The following is a 22576-nucleotide window of genomic DNA, read 5'->3' as shown; positions in this document are numbered from 1 at the left end:
GGGAGCCTGCTGCCTCCTCTTTCTCTGTCTGCCTCTCTGCCTACTTGTGATCTCTGTCAAATAAAAAACTAACCGTTCTGGGGCACCTGGGCGGCTCAGTGAAACAGTGGACTCTTACTTTTGGCTCAGGTCATGATCTTGGGGTCCTGGAATTGAGCCCTGCATCCAGCTCCCCAATCCCTGCTCAGCAGGAAGTCTGCTTCAGAATTCTCTCTCTCCCGATGACCCTCCCCCAGCTAACTTGCACAAGAAAACACATGCACTCTCTCTCTCTCTTAAATAAATAAATCTTAAAGGAAAAACTAACTGTTCTCCCCAGAGTGAGGCCTCCCAAATCACCCCCTGCCCATGCCTCATTTGGCACATAAATCCTGCTCTCACGCTTCTTATCACCCCTTCTGGAGGACAAAAAATTTTAGTAGGAGCGGTAAAATTCTATTAGGAAAGAAGGGCTTCCTCAGATCTCCATGCCTGTCGTGTTTCTAAGCAATGATTTGCTAGGTCATTTTGGGTAGGACTCTCGTGCTTTTACTAACAGTTTCCCTTTTTGTTAAGGCTGGCAAAACGAGTAGACACCACCAGAAGCTGGTGATTTGGGAGATGGTTACCCGACCCACATGGGTGTTTAAGATTAGCTTGAGTTTCGTAGGCCTGGTTTGAAAAAGAAGAAACAAACAAACGGAAAAAAAAAACTCCATGTTTAAAATTACAGAGCACGCAGGGCTCACATTTTCATAAAACCACTTAAAAACGAAAGGTCAAACTAATCACTCCAACACGGAGAATCAGCCTTCTTGTCAGCACGATTCAAAGAGAAGCTTCTGTTCTCCAGGATCACACCTATCTTGGCAGAATTCCAATAAGCACTTTGCACCATGACAACCGCGAGGCAGGCACAACATCTCGGATGGTGTCTGTGTCCTTCCTGAAAGGGAATGTGGCTTCTGCACGAGAGCAAAGGAGGAATGAGGCTCACGTCTCTAACCTGGGCACACCTGCACACAGGCATGGGCTCACGCGTGCTCTGGGAGTCATGGGCCACAGAATCAGGGCGTTCTCAGGAGCACTAAGGGAAATAGACATGAAATCACTTCAGAAAGCCCTAAGGCAAATATCTCATTGTTGCTATGGTCTCAATGTTTACGTCTCCCCCAAATTCATATGTTGAAAAGCTAATGCCCAAGGTGACAGTATTAGGAGGCGGGGGTGGGCTCTGGGAGGTGATAAAGTCCCAAAGGTGGAACCCACGTGAATGGAATTAGTGCCCTTATGCAAGAGACTCGACAGAGGTCCTTTATCCCTGGGGCTCCTCCCCCTGTTAGGACACAACAAAAAGTCGACAGTCTAGAAGACAGCCCTTATCTGCCCCTGCTGCCACCCGGAACTTGGGCTTCCAGCCTCCAGAACTGTGAGACATACATTTCTGTTATTTATAAGCTTCCGAGTCTATGGTATGGTATTTATTATAGAGAGCAGCCCAAACAGATCAACACAACTGTTTATTATAACTTCTGCAGTTCTGAGTTACCAAGGAAGAACATTGGTGTGGGAGAGTCACTGAAGTGCTCACTTCTAAATGGATTTGGGACCAATACACAAGGCCCTAGGCTGTATCTCATAAGAAGCAATATGCTACAGTTCTCTAACTTTTTAAAAGAAGGAGAGTCATGAGCTTGCGGATTTGCATTATGGGGTGAAGACGGAATTGGTAAGTAAAGCTCACTAGAACTAGGAGCAAAGCAGAACAGAGCACCCGGCCCAGTGGTAGGCACTCACAAATGTTGCTGAATTATTTTCCTTAAGAATTTATGCCATTCGGTTTCATCACGCATTTTGGGTGTGGTGTCCCTCGTGGTTGGCCTCAGTTGGCACCACACCATTGCCCAACTATATTCCAAGGTTCTTGGCAAGACTCACCTTCAGGCACCTGGGTCTGAGAGGCGGGAACCACTGTCTACAGGAATGGAGGGTGCTGAGCTGAGCCAAGCAGGGTGAAAGTGAAAAACAGAACACGTTCAGACCAGGAGGGATGCCCACGTGACCGTAGAGTAGATTTTCTTACATTACTAAGAAATAGTCTTGGAAGGCAATTCCAAAGAAGAATTCTAAAAATGCAATACTCCTGTACCAGCACAGGAGTGAAGGTACAACTGCCTAAGGGTGTTGCTAAGAAAGGCAGCATCACCCAAATATATATATTCCGCGTTCCAGCCACCCAAGATTAATGGCCATTCTGAAATGAGGCCATGCATTATGCGCCTTTTGCACACGCAATTCCTGCTACCAAGAAAGTCTTTCTTTTCCCCATCGTTAAGATTCCACTTCATACCGTTCTTATGCTCCTAGGCACCATTAGCAGATTCCTTCCTACGAGCCCTTGCAGATTCAACACAGAAATTTAGAGCAGGTATATTTAAAATTCTTAGTTTCCACATCTATTGTTCTCATTTGTCTGGGAGTCAGAGAACATCTTGGTATCTTGCCCTTTATAAACAGTTATCTAGAATAACTCACCTAGTCCCTTAACTTCACATTCCTCATTCCCCTCATAGCACTTGCATCTGGATTGTTTTTCGTGTATCCTCTATCTCGTCTGCCGAAATGCACGCTCCAGTGCAGTGAGAACTTGGCCCACTTGCTCTCTGTTCTATTCCCAGAACTTGAACCTGCTCGCATATTGTGTGTGCTCCACAGTCATTTACTAAATGAATGAATTACAGGTACGAAAACAATGTTTATCGAATGAATGAGCAAATAATGAATCATGCATTTGATTTTAACAATCACTAAATTATTTATAATCAAAAAGATGTTCAACCTCTAAAAGATGATGTAAAATCTGTGTTTACACAGTTCCACTCTGGATTTGGAGCTACTGGATTTTAGACAAAATTATCTTTCAATTCAGTTATTCCAGTTAAAGCTGTTAAGCTTAAAATGGAGGGAAAACTATATGGCAGAGGGTCCAGGAGTAGAAAACCAAATTCCAGGAGAAGATGGCTTCTAGGGGCACCTGGGTAGCCTGGTCGGTTAAACGTCTGCTTTTGGCTCTGGTCCTGATCCCAGGGTCCTAGGATCCAGCCCTGAGTCTGGCTCCTTGCTCAGCGGAGAGTCTGCTTCTCCTTCTCCCTCTGCTCCTACACCCTCCTCCAACCCTACCACTCCCACTCCGCTAGTACACCCTCTCTCAAGTAAGTAAAACCTTTAAAAAAAAAATAAAAAGTTGGGCTTCTACGATTGTAAGGTCTGCTTTCTCAAAATAATATAAGGGTACAGGGTGAGGTTTCTAGCGACCTGAATAACTAGCAATTATTTTTAAGGCTCTCTTTTGCTACCAGGAAAGTTTAAATACAGGGACATCTGGGTGGCTCAGTCGGTTAAGTGTCTGACTTTTGATTTTAGCTCAGGTTGCGATCTCAGGGTCAGCAGATGGAGCCCCACGTCAGGCTCTGAGCTGGGTGCAGAGTCTGCTTAAGATTCTCTCCCTCTCCCTCTGTGCTTTCCCCACGCCCTCACCACACGCACTCTCTCTCTCAAAAAAAAAAAAAAAAAAAAGCTTAAATATAAAATGGAGAAAACAACAAAATACAACTTTATGTATTAGAACCTAAACTTTGAACAAATACTTGTTCCTTCAACTTCTGATCTCTTCTAGGGAAAAGAAAACACAGGGATTATGAATAACTTTTCGTATGCTTTTGCTTGAAATTCATTTTTACACGTTTAGTTATTTAAACTTTATAATACTTATTATTTATTGCTTTATTTAATTGAGTTTATATAAAGCTTAGAAAGGTGTTTTTATAATTTATAGTTGGTTAAATATGGAATTACCTCTATAAGTTTAATAAATAGGGTCTTAGTTAAAATTACACATATATATGAATTTCATATTGTGTTTACAGGGAAACTGAGACAGATTCACAATCAATCAATTGTACTTATGACTTATGACCTCTTTCCCAGGCATCATGTAATAAGCTCCTTTATTTACGGACTTTCTCGGTGAAATTTAAAAGTAGGCTAAGTACAAATCTTTTCACTTTTTGAGGACCAACTCAAGTCTGGTTTTTGCCACCAAGCTTCTCCTAGAAAACACAATTTATACTGTTCTTTCTCCTTTCCTAATTTTGGCAGCATTATTGTTGGGTATATATTTTTATTCAGGTTTCAGTCCACCACAGACAGCAGATCTTTGGCCTTCACGCATTTAATACAGTTGTTACCGTGCGTGACCCCAAATGCCGCTGGCTTGCAGTCATTTGTAATTTTGCTAGGGACCAGTTCTAAAGGTGCAGGCTGACTTCCCGCCACAGACCTGTCTATCTGGCTCTGCTGTTCTCTTCATACGTGACGTCATTAAAGACACACACACACACTGGGTGCCTGGGTTGCTCAGTTGGTGAAGCAAGTGCCTTCCGCTCAGGTCATGATCCCAAAATCCTGGGATCGAGTCCCGCATCAGGCTCCCAGTTCAAAGAGAGTCTGCTTCTCCCTCTGACCTTCTCTCCTCTCATGCTCTCTCTCACTGACTCTCTCTCAAATAAATAAATAAAATCTTTTTTTTAAAAAAATTTTATTTATTTATTTGACAGAGATCACAAGTAGGCAGAGAGGCAGGCAGAGAGAGAGGAGGAAGCAGGCTCCCCACGGAGCAGAGAGCCTGATGCGGGGCTCGATCCCAGGACCCTGGGATCATGACTTGAGCGGAAGGCAGCAGCTTAACCCACTGAGCCACCAGGTGCCCCTGTATTAATGTCTTTTTTATAGACACAAAGGATCAGAGACTTAAAAAACAAAACAAACAAAACTTGTCTGAAGTCATTCAACCAGTAAGTAACAAAGCAGGGATTAAAATGCAGGTAGGTCCCGGTCCAAAGCCCTGCTCTCCTCTTCGAGATCCTGCTTCATCACTAACCCCTCCTACACATTCACTCAGTCAGTTCTTACTCGATTCATTTGACTCCAACCTCATTTCAAGGCCCTAAATTCACCTTAGCCAAAATGCTTGGTTCCTGAATTCAACCGCTAAGCCAGAGACAATTACAGTGCCCACTGTGCGCGCGCGCGCGCACACACACACACACACACACACACACCCCAAGGACACTTTATGTGTTCTGAGCGCTGATGCTACTGACTTCGGGCTGTCTTTGTGCTGTGTGTCTGTGTTGGGAGATCTGCGTGCACAAAACAGAATGTTCATCTGAAGTTTTTGTGAAATGCAGACAGGCCTTCATGCTCCGTCTTCACGGATCGAGTCCCCTGACACAGTTTTTTCCCCATTGCCTCTGATATAGATCAGGTTCATTTGCATTTCTCCCTTTCAAACCCATTACTTCTAAGGAGCAGAAAGCAGCCCTAAGGTAGACAGCTAACCAGGGAAAAGGGAGTCTAGGGATGCTGCATCTGAGAGGAAACCAGGGTAGGGTTCCCACAAGATTTAGTCCCTCTGTACGTGGAGCAAAGAAGAAGAGACGAATGGGGAGGCTGGGGGGTAGGAGAGGGAGACTGGAGAGGTAGATGAACTACACAGACCTGTTTCGTAAGCCAAAACAAAGTCTCGTAGACAAGTGCAGTAGGAAGCATCGCTGGTGCTACTCTAGAAGTCTTTCAGGACAAGAGGAAGGTGTCCACACTAATTAGGGAGAGAGAGGCCTTGGCCCATGGGCCATCATTACCAGAAACCTACACTCCTCTATCTCCTCTTCCTGGGACTCCCCAACGTTTTACTCTTTCCTTCTCTATTTTCCCAGAGATCTCTTCAACCCTCTGATCTTTTCTACAAGGTCCTCCCAATCTCTATCCCGACCTCTCATCTCACCCAAGTTCCAGACCAGCAGGCCCCCACGAACCCAAAGGCAAAAGAGCAGTAAAAGGATTTTATATTTGCATAATTCTGAACCGTTCTTAGGACACTTCACGTGGATGGTGGGGTGTCCTGGGTGGAGCCAATCACGCCCTGGGCTGAGAGTCTGAGATACACAAACTTTAGTCTCACACGAACTTTAGTCTCACACTTCGCGTAAACTAGCTACATGGTTACGGTCAAGTGACATGACACTGCCAATTCATATTGTTATTTTTTTTTTTTCTGTCCCTCCTGAATTTCTGTCCCTCCTATAGCTCTAAAGTTCTGATTCTTAGAACCCATGGAATAAGTAAATCATGTACCTGAATTGTGCTATTTACTGGGGGCAAGAGAGCCCAGAGCCGCCTAAGTCCAGAGCCCTCCTTTCCGTTTTTATTTTTATTTTTAAAAAATATTTTATTTATCTACTTGACACAAGCAGGGCAAGTGGGAGAGGCAGAAGCAGACTCCCCACTGAGCAGGGAGCCTGATGCAGGGCTCGATCCCAGGACCCCGGGGATCACGACCTGAGCCGAAGGCAGACACTGAATGATGGAGCCACCCAGGCGCCCCCTTTTCTGATTTTAAATCTAGTGCTCTCATTAGGAAGGATGGTAAGTTCATAAAACATTAAAGGCACTCAAAGACCACCACTCGTCACTCCTGCATCTCCCTCAAAATTGAGAAGCTTGACATTTTCAAATAAAGGAAGCCCTAAGTCATACCGAGTTTATGGTCCAAGAATCCTCGTGTGGAAAGATGATTTTTCAAAACACAGAAATGAGGGTCAGGTGCCTGGGGTTGCTCCTCTCCTCTTCCAACAAAGCCATGTTGAACAGGCAAAGTGAGACTGTATTTTTTCTCAGAGGACTCTATCGCAGGGTCTGCTGCCAACAGGGAATACATTTCTGGCTACTCACGCTAGTCCACTGACTCACGCATCTCACGCCACACACGGTCTGGGCTCTGGAGCAACAAGCCTCAATAAGAAATTGCCTCTTCTCTCTGCCAGATTGTACTTGCATGACCAAGACAGATCAAGTAGTTTAGGATCTCTCCCTGAATCCTTATGAAAAGGAAAAGGGTAAGAGTAATTCTGAGAATCCTTCTTGCCCTCTGAAGCTCCGTAAAGACCCTCATTTTCATTTTGACTCAGGCCCTATGATAATATGGGTGTTCGTAAATCAGATTCTAGAACTCTAGATACATCTGCACGCCTGTTCCTAATTCTACCTAAAATCAATAAAGGACTTCAAATTTAATCACTCTGATTCAGCTTACAAAACCTGAAAATACCAACTTGAAAGAGTTTCAGGCTGAAAAATGAAACGTGGTTATTTGCATTGTATTTGTAATATTGCAACCTAGTCCTATCAGAACTAATAAAAAGCCCATGCCAAAAATGTAAGGCTGTGGAGGGACTCTGAAAATGACACTGGGAATTTCAAAGCATTAGAAAGTAATTCTTCCAGGGTGTGGGGGATAAAGTCATGAGTAAATGCCAGGGTGAGTTACTAGGATTTGACTGTAGTTGTAAAGAAAAGGAAACTTCTAGGTGGTGGCTAGAGCCCCCTGCGTGTCCCAGAACTGGCTATCACTATCTCTTTGCCCCCTGAAGATCTTATGTATGTGGGCTGGAATGTTTTTTCCCTGCATGAACACACCAGGGATTACAGTAGGTATCACTTGGTCCTCTGCCAAAATTCCCTTCTCTAGGTTAGAGCCCTCAGACTTCATGGTATGTGAATAATGACTGCCCACAGTAGAAGCCTTCTCTTCCTCTCGAGGCCTGCCCTGGCCCACAGGAGTGGCCTCTCTTTACCTGCAAAGTAGCCTACAGCCAGTGGCTGACTCATATGGGGACATAAAATCCCAACTCTTCTGTGTAAGGTGGGGGTGGGTAGTCTGGGCTGCCCATCCTGTTCCAGAGCCCCCTGTGGGACTGGGATGAGGCTAGACTCTAGCTGATAGCACATTTTCTTAGCTTCCTCCCCAACCTCTCTCGATTTAACCATTGCCTTACAGATTTCTCCTGAGTGCCCTCTCTGTAAGTCCCTCCTCTAGAATCTCCAGCTCCAACTTGGCTTCTAAAGAATCCTAAGACACTGAACATGCCGTATGTGCTGTCTTGATCTCTTGGAGCCTCCCAGGGCTCCTGTTCTCATTGGATATGCCTCCCAACCTCCGTTCGCTGCACTCCCCCAGTCCTAACCCTAATGGGTTTTACTTCTCTGACAGCCCGCAAAATGATTCAAACAAGCCAATTCCATACTCCCATTGGATCCAGAGAGCATCTCGCTCTCTAGTTACTACAAAGCCTGTCTCACAGTCCCTGCTGTTTCCCCTGCCCCCTAGTAACCCTACGGGGTCCTGCAAAGCTTGCAGCATTGTCCCCAGGCTCTCAGTAAATGTCAGTAATGAGCTGCCACCAGGCTCCTCTGTCCAGTGTTTGCGGTCATGGGATCTGCCGTCTCCTGCTGTTCAAGGTGGAGCTCTCTCCCTCACCAAGGGGGTGAATAGAAGGTGATCAGAAGAATCAAGTAATGGAAATCAATAGGAAAATCTTTTTTTCTTTACTGAAGAGAGGAAGGTTTTCTGGAAGAGATCTATTTCATAAAGGCACAGTGATAGGTGATGACCAATAAGATAGAGTTGAGCAGAGTGTGCTGGCCATACAGCCAGGCACAGAGCTTTCCATCTTGAGGTCTACACATGTCTCCCAATAGATCAAGAAGGGCTCATATGAATTGGTGGGAATCAGCCCCACAAGGCCTCCCATTACCAAATTGTGCTGTGAAGTCACGCAGCAAAGTGGGCATATTTCCATCTTTCCATTAGAGCTGCTTCTCCGCCCACCTAGCCACCCCCATTTTAGATCCCCCATTTCTCAGAGAATGCAGATGGGCGCAATCTGCATTCACATGTGTGCGGTGGCTTTTAAGACTTGTAGTGAAAGACCAACAGGAAGATAACCAGGCTGTTGCTGGTTTTCCCCAGTCTTGATCCATCTCAGAGGTGAATCACTCCGGAACTGGATGACTTGCCTTTTAAAAGCAGCACAACAGGCCCATTAGCACTTAATTGCATTAACAGTCTGTTTCCTAGCATAACAAACAGACTTGATTTAGGGATGAGGCAAATCAGGGGTAGCCTGGACTGTAGTTCTACTTCTACTTATCTGATGGGAGTTCCCTCAGGTCAGAGACTATTTTCACTCTGGGAAGTGGTGGGAAATTCCTACGTAGGTGATTTTTAGGCAGATGGTGAAGCTGATATATTTAGAGGCTCCAGAAATATCGTTCCCTTAATTACACTTTCAAGATCTTGATTACCGGCAGCCTGTTTCACTCTGACCAAGGCTATTTCACATTTGCATTTGAGATTCCTCTAAGGGAGCTGGGCAGTGCAGCCACGGGATGAAACTGGTAATATTCGCGTGGCATTTGGGTGGATGAATAAATTGTTATTGTTGAAGCTGAAAAATAATGATGGTCTCGGGAATGATGTGAGATATAGGGAACATATGTTGACAGATGGGAGACGGGTAGATAGAGGCAGATGGATAGGGACAGACAGAGAGCCGGATGGATGGAGAGAGGGATGAGAGAGAGATAGAGGAGGACATGGATGGATGAACAGGTATAGGGCCAGATGGATAGGTGGAGAGAGAGAGAGAGACAGTTCTGCCTTTGCACAGCAGTGCTGGCCAATAAAAATGACTGTGCGAGCTGAAACCATACCGAGTGCTCTCCATCACGTGGAAAAATTAGTATTGTTCTCTAGACACTTAAAATTTTTTATTGAAACATTAAAAATGGTCTTTCTGTCAACTGTAAATATACAGGGAAATGAAAAAAGTAGTCAAACCTATTTACTTAGTAACCTATCCCTTAAGACATAAGGAAGACTGAGAATTCATGTATTTTTTTCCTTTGTCGAAAACTTGAGAGCAGTGTGAACAGTGCTTGTTGCCTTCTCCTCATCGCGTAAGTGAGGTTCTCAGTGAGCGTCTTTTCCATGCCTTGACAAGCCATCCTACTCCTTTCTAAGTCTGGATCAGCCGGCAACATTTTATCCTTTCTACTTTCAGCGAGGCGAAATGTCTCGGAGCGCTACCACACTGGGAAGCTTCTCACTTCTTCTGGGGCATCTTCATCCTTTCTTCACTGCCTTCTGCATGCACAGCAAGATTCTCTGGAACAGCACTGGCCCCCAAACTCCCAGGGTCAACCAGTTCTTCCATAATTCTATTCCCGTTTGATCAGAAGCTCACTTCCACAATGATCACTTTCTACTTGACCGTACTTTCATCTTTTTTGGACAGCTCCCCTTTCTATTATCCATTCTTAGCAAACATCATAGATGTATCACCGGGAAACAAGGAGGAAACACCACGACCCGCTTTGCAGTCTGTGTGAATGAACACACATGTGGTGACCGGTCACTGACCGACTGTGAGAGAATCAGGGGATTGGTCACCAGGAAACACACATTGGCTGTTCACATAATGATTTTCTGAATGAGGAGCTGGCAGCAAAAAGTCTGTACTTTATAAACTTACTCGCAGTTATTAGACCATAGTAACTGAAATATGAACTGTGTTGTTGAGAGACTGTGTGCATCGATTTGAATCATGATAACCAAATTCATAGTGCTTGCTTCAGTAGCACATATACTTGGAACATAACTGAATTCATAGATATTGGAAACACTCAAAGCAAGACCCACTCTGTGTGTGTGTGTGTGTGTGTGTGTGTGTGTGTTTTAGTCTTCCCCTAACCTGTCCTAACAAAGACCATTTCAGTCTTTGTCGGTCCTGTTCATTGGACTTCTATAGCACAAAACAGGAAGAAAGAGGAGAAAGGCAGAGAGAGGATCACTGTGTGGACAATAAAGACTGAGACCTGCCAGATAGGAGTGACAGGAAGAACTGAGAAGAATCTCTTTCTCTTGGATTTCCTTTTTTAGGATCGTGAAAGGAATGAAAGTAGTTCAAGATTAGGATGAAAGTGGATAGGAGCGAAAAAAGATTTTAGGAAGGGCTGCACTGTCCTCATATGAGCATGTCCCCTGCTATGGACTGAATACCCTCCCTTCCAAATTCATAGGTTGAAGCCCTAATGTGATGGTATTTGCAGTGGGGCCTTCAAGGGAGGTGATTAGGAGGGTGGAATCCATGATAGGATTAGCGTCCTTAAAAGAAGAAGAGAGCTACCATTCCTTTCTTTCTGCCCAGTGAGGCAACAGTGAGAGGGCTCTCTGTAAATCAGAAAGAGGGCTCTACCAGTATTCAGTTCTGTGAGTGTCCTGATCCCAGACTTCCAGACTCTGGAACTGTGGGAAAAAAACTTCTGTTTATAAGCTACCTGATCTACCGTACTCTGTTTCAGCAGCCTGAATGGATGAAGATCCCCTTTATTTTCATAAACACACATAAAATATTTGAGTTCTTTTGATATGTCTCTTTATGAGAAAACAATGCTTTTGGTATGTGATAATGCTCTAATTTTGGATTCCGGTGGTTTCATGTAGACGGACACATGTTCCCTGGGTCCCTGTAGGAGCTCAGCTTAGTGGAAAATTCTGGACTTGAGGAGTGGAAAGAAGGGTTCATATTGTCCCTGCCACTTGCTGGAGGAGTGAATTTACTCCTGAAGGCTTGCCTCATAAGATAGGAATTATTTAAACACATCGCCCGCGACAAGACTAGACACACAATAAATACTAATTACCGACTTCCCTTCCTCCAATAACACCCTGGGGAGGAACAGCTATATAAATGTTCCCATTTTTAAAAATCTGAAGTGGAAATGAGGAAAGCTGAGAACTGAATTTGCATCTCAGAGCTCCCAACTGGATTTTTTGTTGTTGTTTCCCTGTGCTGTTTCTGTGTTTTTAATCCGATAAGAAACAGTTTGCAAACTAAGAAAACAAAGTAAAGCAAAGGCAACACCTGATGAACTGAGCACAAAAGGAAATCCAACAATTCTGCCATGTCCCTGTTGGTTAGCGTTTTTCTAAGTAGCAAGAATCAGAGCCTAGCTTCTTTTTCTCTTGTTTGAAACTGGACCACTGAAAACACCTCAGTAATAATAACTGCAAAAACATGAAAGAACAATGACTGAAAGACTGTGTTTGGGGCATATTATATTTTACAATTCCAGGTAGAGATCAGCATTGATAGGCCCTTTGGGTATAGATAGGCCCTTTGGATATACGGCTTGGAAGGAGGTAAGAGGTTTAAGATCAAGAAAAACAAGGGAGCAACCACACTGGTAGACTTGACCCATCTACAGCTGAGTGTGTACACAGGGAAAGCAGCACAGGGCCTGGACTGTTACTGTTACAGTTCAGAAGGCCAGGAAGTGAAGGAGAAAGAAAAAAGATGGCCCCAGCCCAAGGGCAGTTGGCCCAGTGCTGACCCTGACACTGTAGGAAGTCCAGAGAACGGCTACGAGAGTTCAAGGAAAGACTAAAATCAACTGCAATGGATAAGCTGCAGTGGATTCTTTTAAAAATTAGAGAAATAATGATATCATCACATTTTCCACTCTTTAATTATTCCTGTTTCTTGATTTAGAGTGTGACTTCAGATCAAACACTTACCATTCTCTGGGTCCCAGATTTCTCATCTGTACAAAGAAGAGGTCGGTTCAGGTCACTGTCGCAGTTCAGGCTGCTATCACAGACTACCACAGACTGGGTGACTCAAACAACAAGCACTTGTTTCTCATAGTTCTGGAGGCGGGAAGTGTAAGAACAGGGTTCTGGTGAGGGTCCTCTCCCTGGCCTTTGGAAGGCCACCATCTTGCTCTATCCCACATGGTGGAGAGAGAGTGGTCTGGTCTCTTCATCCCCAAGAAAGGGACCAGACCCTTCGTGGGGACTCTACACTCATGACCTCATCCAAGCCTCATGACCTCTCAAAGGTCTGACCCTCAAATACCATCACACTGAGGATGACTGCTTCAATATATGCATTTGGGGAGGACAGGAATGTTCAGTCCCTAGCAATTACCTCTGAGTCCCTTCTCTCTGATACTATAGATGAAGGTTCCCTCTTGTCCACCAAATCAAATTCAAATCATCTGTCCAGCTTTCAAGATCTTCCATAATTGGATGCCACCCAAGGTATCACATGTGTCTGATTGCCTTTAGATCAATCTCTAGCATGCCTTCACTACAAGCTATATTAATCCATTGCCTCTACTTTTTTCCATGTTCACTCTCCTCTCCTGGAGACCACTGAACTCTCTCCATTGCCTCAAGGACTCGCCATTTTGTGGGAGCCATTCTTCCAGTCCTCAGACCATCTCAGAGGAAAGAATAACATTAATACAAAGTTTTCCTCCTGTGTACTATAGAGGAAATTTTAGGAGTGGTATAGGCAGGATCTTATTTATTTATAAGATTTTATTTATTCATTCGAGAGAGAGAGACAGAGACAGAGACAGAGCACACAAACAGAGGGAGAGGCAGAGGGGTAAGGAGAAACACACTCCCTGTTGGCCTGGAACCCCAACGTGGAGCTCAATCCCAGGACCCTGAGATCATGAGCTGAGCCAAAGGCAGATGCTTAAGCATCTGAGCCACCCAGGTGCCCCACAGGCAGGATTTTAAAAGGGAAGTTGTTGTTGTTGTTTCGTATTGTTTTAGCTCATGTAAATGCCAGTTCTAAAAATCTGAAATTAAATTTAATATGTATAAGTCATGGCCCAGAGCTGCTGCTATTAATCACAAAAATCAAAGATTAACAGCATAAGAAAAGACAAAGGACATCAATTTAAGGTAAATTACAGCTGAATATATATAGGATCACACTTTATAGCTTTACAAATACCAAGCAAATTCTCTGATATTTGTGATACTATAAGAAGGCCACAGTATTAAGGATTTGCCTTTCGTTGTAACATTTTGCTGAAAACCATTTGTATGCCTCCACACTAGGATTCAGTATTAAATATTTAATCAAAAAAGATTCCAGCTTGGATTTTTTCCCTAGGACTTGATCTGTGGTAATCTTTCCAGAAGTTCTGAAGCTGAAGGCAATAAAAGACATTCTTGCTTCTGGTAATTGTCCATGGTAAGTCATTACCGCTCTTAGGAATACAACACATAATACAATTTGAAGAAACATCTGTAATGGTTACCTGAAATTGGAAGAACAATACTATTCTAAAACCAGAAAGAGTTTTTATAAGCCTTTATTCCTGCTCCATGGGAATGCCTAATAATGACTCTACTGATAATATGGTATAAGCAGACAACTTATAAGCGAGAAAATGGAAACTTTGGGGAAAATTTCAACATTATTAACGACACAATTTTATTTTCCAGCTACACAAATAGTAATGAAGTTTGTGTTAAAAGAGATGGAGGGAAAAAAGAAAAAAAGAAAAAAAAAAAAAGAAGAACCTCCAGGAGTTGAGAGCATCTCCGTCTCTTTGAAGTAGAGAGATATGTGGGCTCGACAGCGCCCTTTGCCCCCCCCCAGGTCTAGTCTCTACCCATTTCCCCCCTGCTTATGCCTTTGGAGACAGAGCTTATCCAGATGCATCAGAGGGGCTCCCTTGCCTCTGGCCTGTGGTCAACCTCAGCCAATGGGAGACACCAGCAGGAGATCAGTGGGCGGGGTCACAGGGGTTGTACTTCCCTCCCAAAGACCATAGCTCTCAGCGGTGGCCCTTTTCTATAGCTCCAAGTCTAGCTAGTTTCAGGTAATTGCTCCTTTTCTTGCCATTTCAGATTAAGGGCTGGCTGTGGCCTCTTGCTGTTGTTAGCGCTGGAGTGCTTCTCCATCTCTTCTTGGTTTTCCTTACCTTGGCCACAGTATACAAGTTATCCCTTCGTTAAATCCATTCCAATCACTTTTGAGTTTGCCATCCACTTCCTGCCAGGACCCTGAGATCTCCAGAACATCTACCCATCTACTCAGGCCCCTAAGCAGTCGAGGACATCTTTTCATCCCAATCCTTTTCTCCTCCTCTAGCAGATAATGTCTGTTGCTTTGGCTTCCCCAGAATCCATTCAGTCTGTTCCTTGTACAACAGCCAAACTTTCCATTAGAGAACCACCTCTCCTCATTTCTCAGGGCACAAGGTTTGGATGAGACTGATCTCAGCACAACCCAGGGTGAACATCTGATCTAAGTCAGTTCCGTTAGGCTTAATCTCAGGACTTCTGTTGGAACCATGAGGGCAAAGAGGCTTTTATTCAGGTAGACAAGTAGCCGTTATGGAAAACATAAGCCTGGAACTGTCGGGCCAAGAATGAGGGCTTGCCTACATGTACACCAATGAAGTGGGCAGGGTGCAAAAAGATGGAGAAGCAGGCCTAAAAACATTATTTGGATCCCTGGATCCCACCATGCCTGAAGTTGATCCTTGGGTACTGTTCGCTATGTGTTCTCAAAAGTGATACATCCCTTTTTTGCTCAAGCTGAGTTGAGCTTTCTGTCATTTTCAATGGAAAGACCCCCCCCACACATTTGGAGGAAGTAAAAAGCAGAGAGTATTGGGAGACTGTTGACTTATAAAATGATGCCATTTCCATCTGCTGTATTGTTTTCATCGAGAACCCCAGCACACAGGTCATGAGAGGCTACCTGGGTTCTTGTTTATTACACTTTCAGTGTACCACCACCTGCACTGTTCCTTTCATCCTTTGAAATCTGTTTGAGATGGGACAACACCAAATCAAACAACCCACTCTGTGTTGAACTTTGTAGCTGAGACCCAGGCATGAACTGGTAAAAACAAAGAACAATGGTGGAAAACAGCCTAATGCTGTGTTCAAGTATTATTTTCAAGGGCTGTTTGACTGGGCCTTCTCAGATGACATGGTTGCCCAGCAGGAAAGCTGTTTATTGCGACAATCATCATTCCCATTTACTGCCTATTACAATGTGAGTCACTGGGAGGTCAGACTGGTCCAAAAGCCCAGGGTTCCTGAGCACTCCAGGTCAAGTTCAAGGGACAGCAGTCAGGTATGTGGATAATGGCAAAGGCTGAATTCTTTGACATGAAGAGAAGGGTTAACTCCCAGCAGACGGCTGCAAAGTGAGTTTTACTGTCTTTAAGGTATCATGTAGCTTGGGAAAAGAAATCAGAGGGACAGTGTTAACATGTCCCCAGGTCCTTTTCCACAGTAGCTGTCCTCCGTGAGAACAAAGATTAAATCTTCATTCATCCTTAAATACTTCACTCCTGCCTAGTACCTGGCCCTGCACAAAACAGGAGCTCACAAATGACGACCTTCAGGGCCTGCTGGCTTTAGAATACAGATAAAATATAAGATAACATATCAAAAGAGTCCACACCTGGTAGTTGCTAAGGCTCTTTGTTATTATTGCTATTATTTTAAATGAACGTATCTACATTTTTTTTTTAAGATTTTATTTATTTATATGACAGATAGAGATCACAAGCAGACAGAGAGGCAGGCAGAGACAGAGAGGGGGAAGCAGGCTCCCCGCTGAGCAGAGAGCCCAATATGAAGCTCAATTCCAGGACCTTGAGATCATGACCTGAGCGGAAGGCAGAGGCTTTAACCCATGGAGCCACCCAGGCGCCCTCACATATCTACATTATTAATAAGCAGGTTCATGAAAACTCACAGGAACCCGCTTTTTAAGCAACCTTTCCACTTCCTCACCTCACAAGGCACAAGGTCCAATGCACGTTTGAGTTATTTTCCCTCACCTTCACGTGTGTGACAGTCAAGCTATGCATCTACTCCCTCACTCACCCATTCACCAATCTGCTAACACCTGCAATCTGCAACGTACTGGACTCTACGTGGGGGAATCAAAGCTGATTAGGACACAGCGCCCCACCCACCGCCATGTACAACACAAGCCTGCTGGAGCTGGACAGAAAGTCCAAACAGTGCGCAAATGAGAGATCCAGCCTATGGAACAAGGCAACTGAAAGCATGGTTGCCAAAAGTGCTGGGCGTACCCAGGGGTAGAGGCAAGGGGGCGGGAATATCTACTCCGGAGGGAGACTTTTCCTTACCTTATCTGCAAGCCAGCCGAGATGCCTGATCTCTCGGCTCCCAGCAATGCCCGTTTTCCCCAGCTGCTCTCTGACCTCCGCGATCACTTGGGTCAGCAGGTCACTAACGTTGGAATGGATGGCACTGAACCAGGCCTGGGCGGTGGCGGAGTCCTTGCTCCTTAGGATCACCGTGTGCTTTGCATCTGGAGAGTGGATTTCAAGCTGCCTAGAGATGCAGAGAGAGAAGGGTTAGAAGCTCCCTAGTAGGTCATGCTTTGTCAAGTCCTGGGACACAAAGGTGAATTAAATTCTCTGCTCTTGCTTTCGGACTTTGCCAGCTTTGCCTGGTTTATCTTAATGCTCCCCTCATTCATTCATTCATTCATTCACTTATTTGTTTATCCACAAACATTCACTGATAGCTAAGGCATTGGTCTAGATACTGAGGACACAGTTATTCAACCCCCAGATCGCCTGAATTAAGGATGTCTGGTTTTCCTGTTATTCAGCTGACTGGCTTATTCACAGTATCATTTCAAGACTTCCAAACTTAGAGCTGATACTAATTTGCTTTGCCTCTCAATCCACAGAAGATCTTAAGAATGTACTTACATGCTTGCTGCTAACACAGGAAGGGGACTGGAAATAGCTAGCACATGCTTCATCCTACTGTTCAGAGGTAACTGTGAATATTTAAGAACCAAAGATGACCACACTTTGCATTCTTTCGGAATCCTGTCTGTGGCACACTTCCTACCATTTAATCCTTGGGCATGTGTAATGAAGAAATGAATCGGCCTAGGAAGGGGTAATAGTGGAGGAGAGAGGTACACTAAGGGCTCTCTTTAAGGCAGAAGAAGAAAGGAAAGAAAGAGGGCACCTGGGTGGCTCAGTGGGTTAAGCTGGCTCAGGTCATGATCTTGGGGTCCTGGGATCGAGTCCCACATCGGGCTCTCTGCTCAGCAGCGAGCCTGCTTCCTTCTCTCCCTCTCTCTGTCTGCCTCTCTGCCTACTTGTGATCTCTCTCTCTGTCAAATAAATAAAGAAAATCTTAAAAAAAAAAAAAAAGAAAGAAAGAAAAGAAGGCAAAAATCAAACACCAAAGCCTACCCTGGAGGTTCACAGGGACCACCTGAGATATAAATGAGATTTGCATACTGTGATTGTGGTAAAAGAAGGAAATTCTAGATAGATTTTTTTTTTAAGTATTCCTAGATTAACAAGATATTGCAAAAATAGTATATATGGACTGTATAATGGAACCCTCTGTCCATTATAACCTTCTCCCAGTTTTTCCCTCAGGTTATGGAATACAATATGGAAACTGACATTGGTACAACGTAGGTGTGGTGTTTTTGTGCCACTTTGCCTCCTGTGAATCACAACACTCGGAATACACGACTATTCCAATCCCACAAACCCTCCCTCCAGCCACTCCTGATAGTTACAATGCTCCCCTCGCCACTGTCACTCCCAAATCCCCAGCAACCATTAACCTGTCCTTCACGCCTGTACTGTTTACACAGCTCATTTGTATTGCAGGGAGAGAAAAAACCCTACATTTATTCATTCATGTATAAATCCAAGTAAATATTTTTACATTGATGTTTGCATCAGAAAGAGAGGAATTGGGGAAATTCAAAACTGAAGAAAAATGATCCATTTGTTACTTCATCCCTTAATTATTATGCTACCATGCATTGAAAGTTTACTTTTTACATATGGATCTCCTCATTTCTCTAGGACTGATTATTATTAGTCCAATTTAATAGAAGGAAAAAACTACAGTTTGGAGGGAGAGAGAAGTTACCCAAGGCCACACAGTGATGTTAGGATTCAAATCTATGTTGGTTAGGCTCCTAATCCCAGGAATTTAGCTACTGTATTACACTGTCTCTCCTTTAAAAGGGACAACATCCCATGGGGGGGCACTCGTTTTCTTCCACAGCTGTCTGAAGTCTCATTCTCATGCTCAGTAGTGTCCTGAGTTTCAAAATAACAATTTGCAGATCCCCTGAAAATCAGAAGTCCCAACGCAACCTGGCCTCGTTAACATTCGAAACCAAACTTTTAGAGCAAGTAAACCTTTTTACTCACAAACTAAAATTGTAGAAAAGGAATGATTTAGAAAGTAGAATGTCTCTGGGGGAGTTTTAGCAAAAATTAGCTTTTTTTTGGTCAAAAATTTGCAAAACGAGGCTCCTCACAAAGACTCCAAAGGTTTTTGGCTTGTGTGTGTGTGTGTGTGTGTGTTTGTGTGCGAAAACAGGGCATTCTTCAGGTGACATCTGTCCTCAGAAGAAAAGAAATCTCATGCCTTTTGGGTACTTTTCAAAGAAACAGGAGGTAATTCTTGCTTGCAGTTCTCACTCTTCAATAAAGTTACATAGTCAAATACCAACCAGGGTTCTCAAAAAGCATTCATGTGCTTTTCTTTTTCTCTTTTTTCCTTATTTTAAAGATTTTTACTTTTTTTTTTTTTTTCAAGTAGGCACCCTGGCCAGCATAGAGCCCAACTTGGGGCTCGAACTCACAACACTGAGATCAAGACTTGAGCTGAGATCAAGAGTTGGACACCTCACTGACTGAGCCACCCAGGCACCCCAATATTTTATTTGTAAGTCATCCCTACCCCACATCGGGCTCAGAGCCACAACCCCCAAGATTGAGAGTTGCGGGCTCCACTGACTGAACCAGCCGGTGCCCCTCAGCGCTTTTCAATTTATCCTAACGTGATCCGTTATTCTAGAAATTGAAAACCTGCAACTATTTCATTTATGCTATTTTCTTTTGAGGATCCGGATTTGCTTTTAAACAAATGATAGTTTGGGAAGCCGCCACTCCCCAGATATCACACACACAGACACAAACGATATTCCAGCAAGGAAGAAAGGAAACAAAGAACACCTTTGTTGGGTTGCCAGCCTGTCCCCAGAGGAAAGCTGACTTGTAAACAAAGGTACAGGCTAATGATACAGAGACCTGTTTCTCCCAGGCCCTCAGAGCATTTATCATCACTAATTTTTAAGTAAACTTTTCAAGTACAACCTGCAGACAGAAAAGTGTACAAATCGCAGTGCACAAATGTACTTTTGCAAAGGGAATACATTTGTGGAACCGCCACTCAGATCAAGGAACGGGACATGACACGCGGGGTCCCGGAAGTCCCCTTCATGCCCCCTTTCCAGGTATCACCTCCCCACCCCCAACCAAATCGCCCCTATTCGGATTTCTATTACCAGAGATTACTTTTATCTCAGCCGAAATGTGTTTGTTTTAGTCTTCACTGGCTGCTGTTGCCTGAAATACAGGGAGGATCTTGGACTATTTCCGGGGCAAACAGGTCCTGTGCTTTTAGTGGTGGTTCTCAAAGTGATGCCCACCGGCAGCAGCACCAACTAGGGAACTTAACTAGAAAAGCAAATCCTCGGATCTAACTCTGAAGCCATGGAATTAGGAATTCTGGGAGTGGGACCCAGGAATCACCCTCCAGGTAAGTTTGATGCAACTCAAGTTGGAGGGAGGTTGCTCTAGGAGTTCATAAGAAGCCCTGAGCTTGGTTGGTTGCCAGGGTTCCCAGTAGCCGAAAGGTGCACTGAGCTCCTTCAATCAGTCTTGCAACCCCAAAGAAAGAACTCAGAAGACACAATAGAGCGACCTGTGGCTTTTTATAGTTAAAAAAGGAAAGGCAAAAAGATGACAGAAGTTCTCAATCAAAAGTGTTCTTCAGAAACCCCTGAATAGGTTTTTGCTTTTATTTTTAATTACTTGACTAAACACAGATGCTTTGGACCCCATTCTAGATCTACTAAGTAGGAATTTCCAGAGGTTGAGGCCTGGGTATTCACTTTAAGTGTTCCATAAATTAGGGGCGCCTGGGTGGCTCAGTTGATTAAGCGTCTGTTTTCAGTTCAGGTCATGATCTCGGGCCCCTGGGATCAAGCTTCTGCATGGGGCTCCCTGCTCAGCAGAAAGTCTGCTTCTCCCTTTCCCTCTACCCATACCCTCTGTTTGTTCTTTCTCTCTCTCCCTCTCAAATAAATAAATAAAATATTTAAAATAAAAAAAAATAAATGTTCCATAAATTATATTGATTAAGGACCATGGCAGGCCTCTCTGAGCCCAAGTTCAAGTCCCCTGTAAAGCTGTGCCTATAGCTGACTGTTACCAGAAGGCTTCTGGGCAGGCAATGTATCAGCTATCCACTGCTGAGTAACAGCCTCCCCCTGAATTTAGTGGCCAATGGCTGCAAAACGTTTATTATTTCACAGTTTCTGAGGCATGTGAATTGGAGAGTGGCTCAGTTGGGTCGTTCTGGTTCAAGGACTTTTGTGAGTTTTCGGGCAGGGGGTCAGCTGCAGCTTCAGGCATCTGAAGGCTTGCCTGGGGCTCCACTTCTTAGACGGGGCACTCATTTGGCTGTTGGTGGGGAGGCCTCAGTTCCCCGCAATGTGGGCTCTTCCAGAGGTCACTGAATTTCTTCATGGCATAGTAGCTGGTTTCCCCCGGAAAGCAAGAAGGAGTTGCTCTTCTTTTTATGACCTGGTCTCAAATACACACACTTTGGCCTAATTTGTCACTGAAGCTCCCTTTACCAAAAGGTGATCCTGTGCAGTGCACGTTTTAGAGTATGAACAGCTAGAGAAAGAAAGTCCGTAACTCCATTCCCGGCAGGCGGTGTCATCCTTCCTTCTTCACCAGCCTACTTTCTCACCGATTTAAAGCACACGTGCCAGATGGAAGCTGTGAAGCACGTGGGGTTTGGGGTCAGGCTGGCTCTAAAGTTTGTTGGCTTGTGAGGCATCACGCAAGTCACTAACCTCCCGAAGCCTCAATTTCCTTATCTGTAAAATGGCTCAGTAACCTTGCCTCTTAAGATTTTTGGAGAGACCAAATGAGATAACGTGTACACGAGCTGTCACAATGCCAAGCTGGTCTTGATCGGTTCTGGTTTGCAATGGATAGTCTTCCCAAACGTATGCAACACAATGAGAGGGGCCCCCCATGGCGGGGAGAGTTCTCCAGGATTGGCTTTGGTTCAACTCTTTCCCCAAGTCCAGTGTGGACTTGAAGGAAAATCCAGATACAGGAAAAACAAAAAAGTAAACAAGGACTATGTCTGACATTCTGGAATGGAAAAGGAAGGGTAACTTTGGGGAGAGGCATGAGTGTCTTCTGCAAGATCTTGGATGATTTGGGGTAAACTTGAGAATCCATCCCCTGTTATCCCCTTTGCCTCTGTTCTACCTAAAAGAGCCCCATGAGACCCACGTTCAGGATGCTGATAGGAATTAGGGCCAACACTGGAGCTACAAGAATCTGCCAAGGCCCCTTTGTTTTCTCAATGGCTGAACTAACCAGCAACGGTGAGGGTGAAAGGAGATGGGGAATTGTTTTACCTTCTGGAAATATTTTGCTGATAACATATATAAAAGAACCATTTTCATATATTTCACGTAACCCATTTTTTAAAAGCAATTTCAACCCCAGTAAGTACTTCGTCCATCTGTAAATGTACAGAAGGAGATAAAGATGAAGAAATGAAGTAGAAATAGAGGAGGTGAGGCGTGCGGAGAGGAAACAAAGGGAAATAAGAAAAGGCCTAGGGTGGAAATATTACTGTGGTTGGGTAGCTGACGTCATTAAAGTCGGGGGACTCCAAATGCATGAGACAATGGAAGCAAAGAGAGCACAGGGCAGGGGTGTCTGGGGGGCTCAGTGAGACAGG

At 44.3% G+C, this 22576-nt stretch overlaps 1 protein-coding gene across 1 annotated transcript in view; it reads right to left on the bottom strand.

Annotated features, from left to right (window-relative positions):
• The window catches only part of SNTB1 (syntrophin beta 1), a 230213-nt gene that overhangs the window by 70221 nt on the left and 137416 nt on the right, over positions 1-22576 (bottom strand). The window contains exon 3 of the mRNA XM_044245024.1: positions 16867-17074. Coding sequence (XP_044100959.1) covers positions 16867-17074 — 208 coding nt within the window. The remainder of the gene's footprint in view (positions 1-16866; positions 17075-22576) is intronic.

This window comes from Neovison vison, chromosome 4 (genome assembly GCF_020171115.1).
Source record: "Neovison vison isolate M4711 chromosome 4, ASM_NN_V1, whole genome shotgun sequence".
NCBI classification, from domain to species: Eukaryota; Metazoa; Chordata; class Mammalia; order Carnivora; family Mustelidae; genus Neogale; species Neogale vison.
The sequence above is the reverse complement of the archived record's forward strand: the minus strand, read 5'-3'. Positions and strand labels throughout refer to the sequence as shown.